Genomic DNA, 1,242 nt, shown 5'->3' on the forward strand with positions numbered 1-1,242 from the left:
ATTTACCAGTAGAAAGGGAGAGGTTGAATAGTTCGGTTAGGGCGGGGCCAGGGTGGAGGAATGGGCACGGAGTAGATCAGAGGGGATTGGATCTTCAATAGAAAATGGATGAGCAGGAACTCAGGAGAGGACCACAAACCAGCTCTTTGACCTCCAAGCAGAGAATATTAAGAGGAATAGTAAGAGGAGGTAAGAGGAATAGTAATGATAACAAGCTGCAGCTGAGACCAGAGGTGTGATCATTATTCATTACCAACAACAAAACTGAAACAAGTGAGAGCAAAGAGACTGTCAGATAACCTCACGTGCAGCTTGTCTCTCAGATCTTCTAACCTCAGTCACGGGAGGGTCTGGGACAGGTTCAGTTTATATTACTGAAAATATACAGAGATTTGTAGAGAAAACTTGTGGAAGAAAATGCTGAGGCCAGTCATGTGACCTGTCGGTCACATGGTTAGATCTTCTATCATGGAGTAGAGAGAATTCCATGAGTCGGCCCAGGATGTACCCTGAGACCCACATTTTATTAATGGCCACAGTGTGTCACAGTATTATAGATTTTTTTCCACCATTATGCTGTCTTAGTATGTAGAGAGGGGAGCTGGTAATGCAGTAAAATTCACAGCCCCCTCTAGTGGAGGAGCAAATGTGTATAATGTACACGTCTCACCAGACAAGAATCTGACAATACACTGTGACCCTTTTTAATGGCATCTCTTGTACGGTCACATCCTAGATAAACTTTGTGGTGGCAGTATAATACAGATGGTCACACACAGTGCACGTTCTATGTGAATTATGGGGGCTGCTGATCTCCTCCTGAAAATACTACTTACCTGGCTTCATTGCATTCTAAGTTATTGACCTGGTAAAACTGTGTGTTTAGCGAAGTCCGCCCCCTTTTCTATATTCCATGTTAATTACTTCTATGGAATTGTTATTGACAAGTTTCCTGTCATTCATTATTAAATGTCCCATCCTCCCCCAGCACAGGTTAATGGTGCCCTGCCTCCCACCCTCCCAGTTCAGGTTCATCTCTTTGCATACTTTGTGCCATGTCCTGTTCCTAGCACTTTGCATTGGGTTCTGTCCTCCCCAGTGAGGATCTCCCCCCCCGGTTATATTTTAGTAATGATTACAGATTAGTTATCAGTATTTGCCTTCCTGTGTGAGAAAGCTGAGCTGTCTTTTTGTTCCGGTTCCAGGTTCATTCACCGTGAAGACTGAGGCCGTCCCACCAAC

At 44.3% G+C, this 1,242-nt stretch overlaps 1 protein-coding gene across 1 annotated transcript in view; it reads left to right on the forward strand.

Moving 5' to 3' along the window:
- The window catches only part of LOC140321713 (uncharacterized), a gene marked incomplete in the record, with an annotated part of 16,482 nt that overhangs the window by 9,520 nt on the left and 5,720 nt on the right, over positions 1-1,242 (forward strand). The window contains 1 exon segment of the mRNA XM_072398500.1: positions 1,206-1,242. Coding sequence (XP_072254601.1) covers positions 1,206-1,242 — 37 coding nt within the window.

Source organism: Pyxicephalus adspersus, chromosome 1, assembly GCF_032062135.1.
Source record: "Pyxicephalus adspersus chromosome 1, UCB_Pads_2.0, whole genome shotgun sequence".
Lineage (NCBI taxonomy): Eukaryota > Metazoa > Chordata > Amphibia > Anura > Pyxicephalidae > Pyxicephalus > Pyxicephalus adspersus.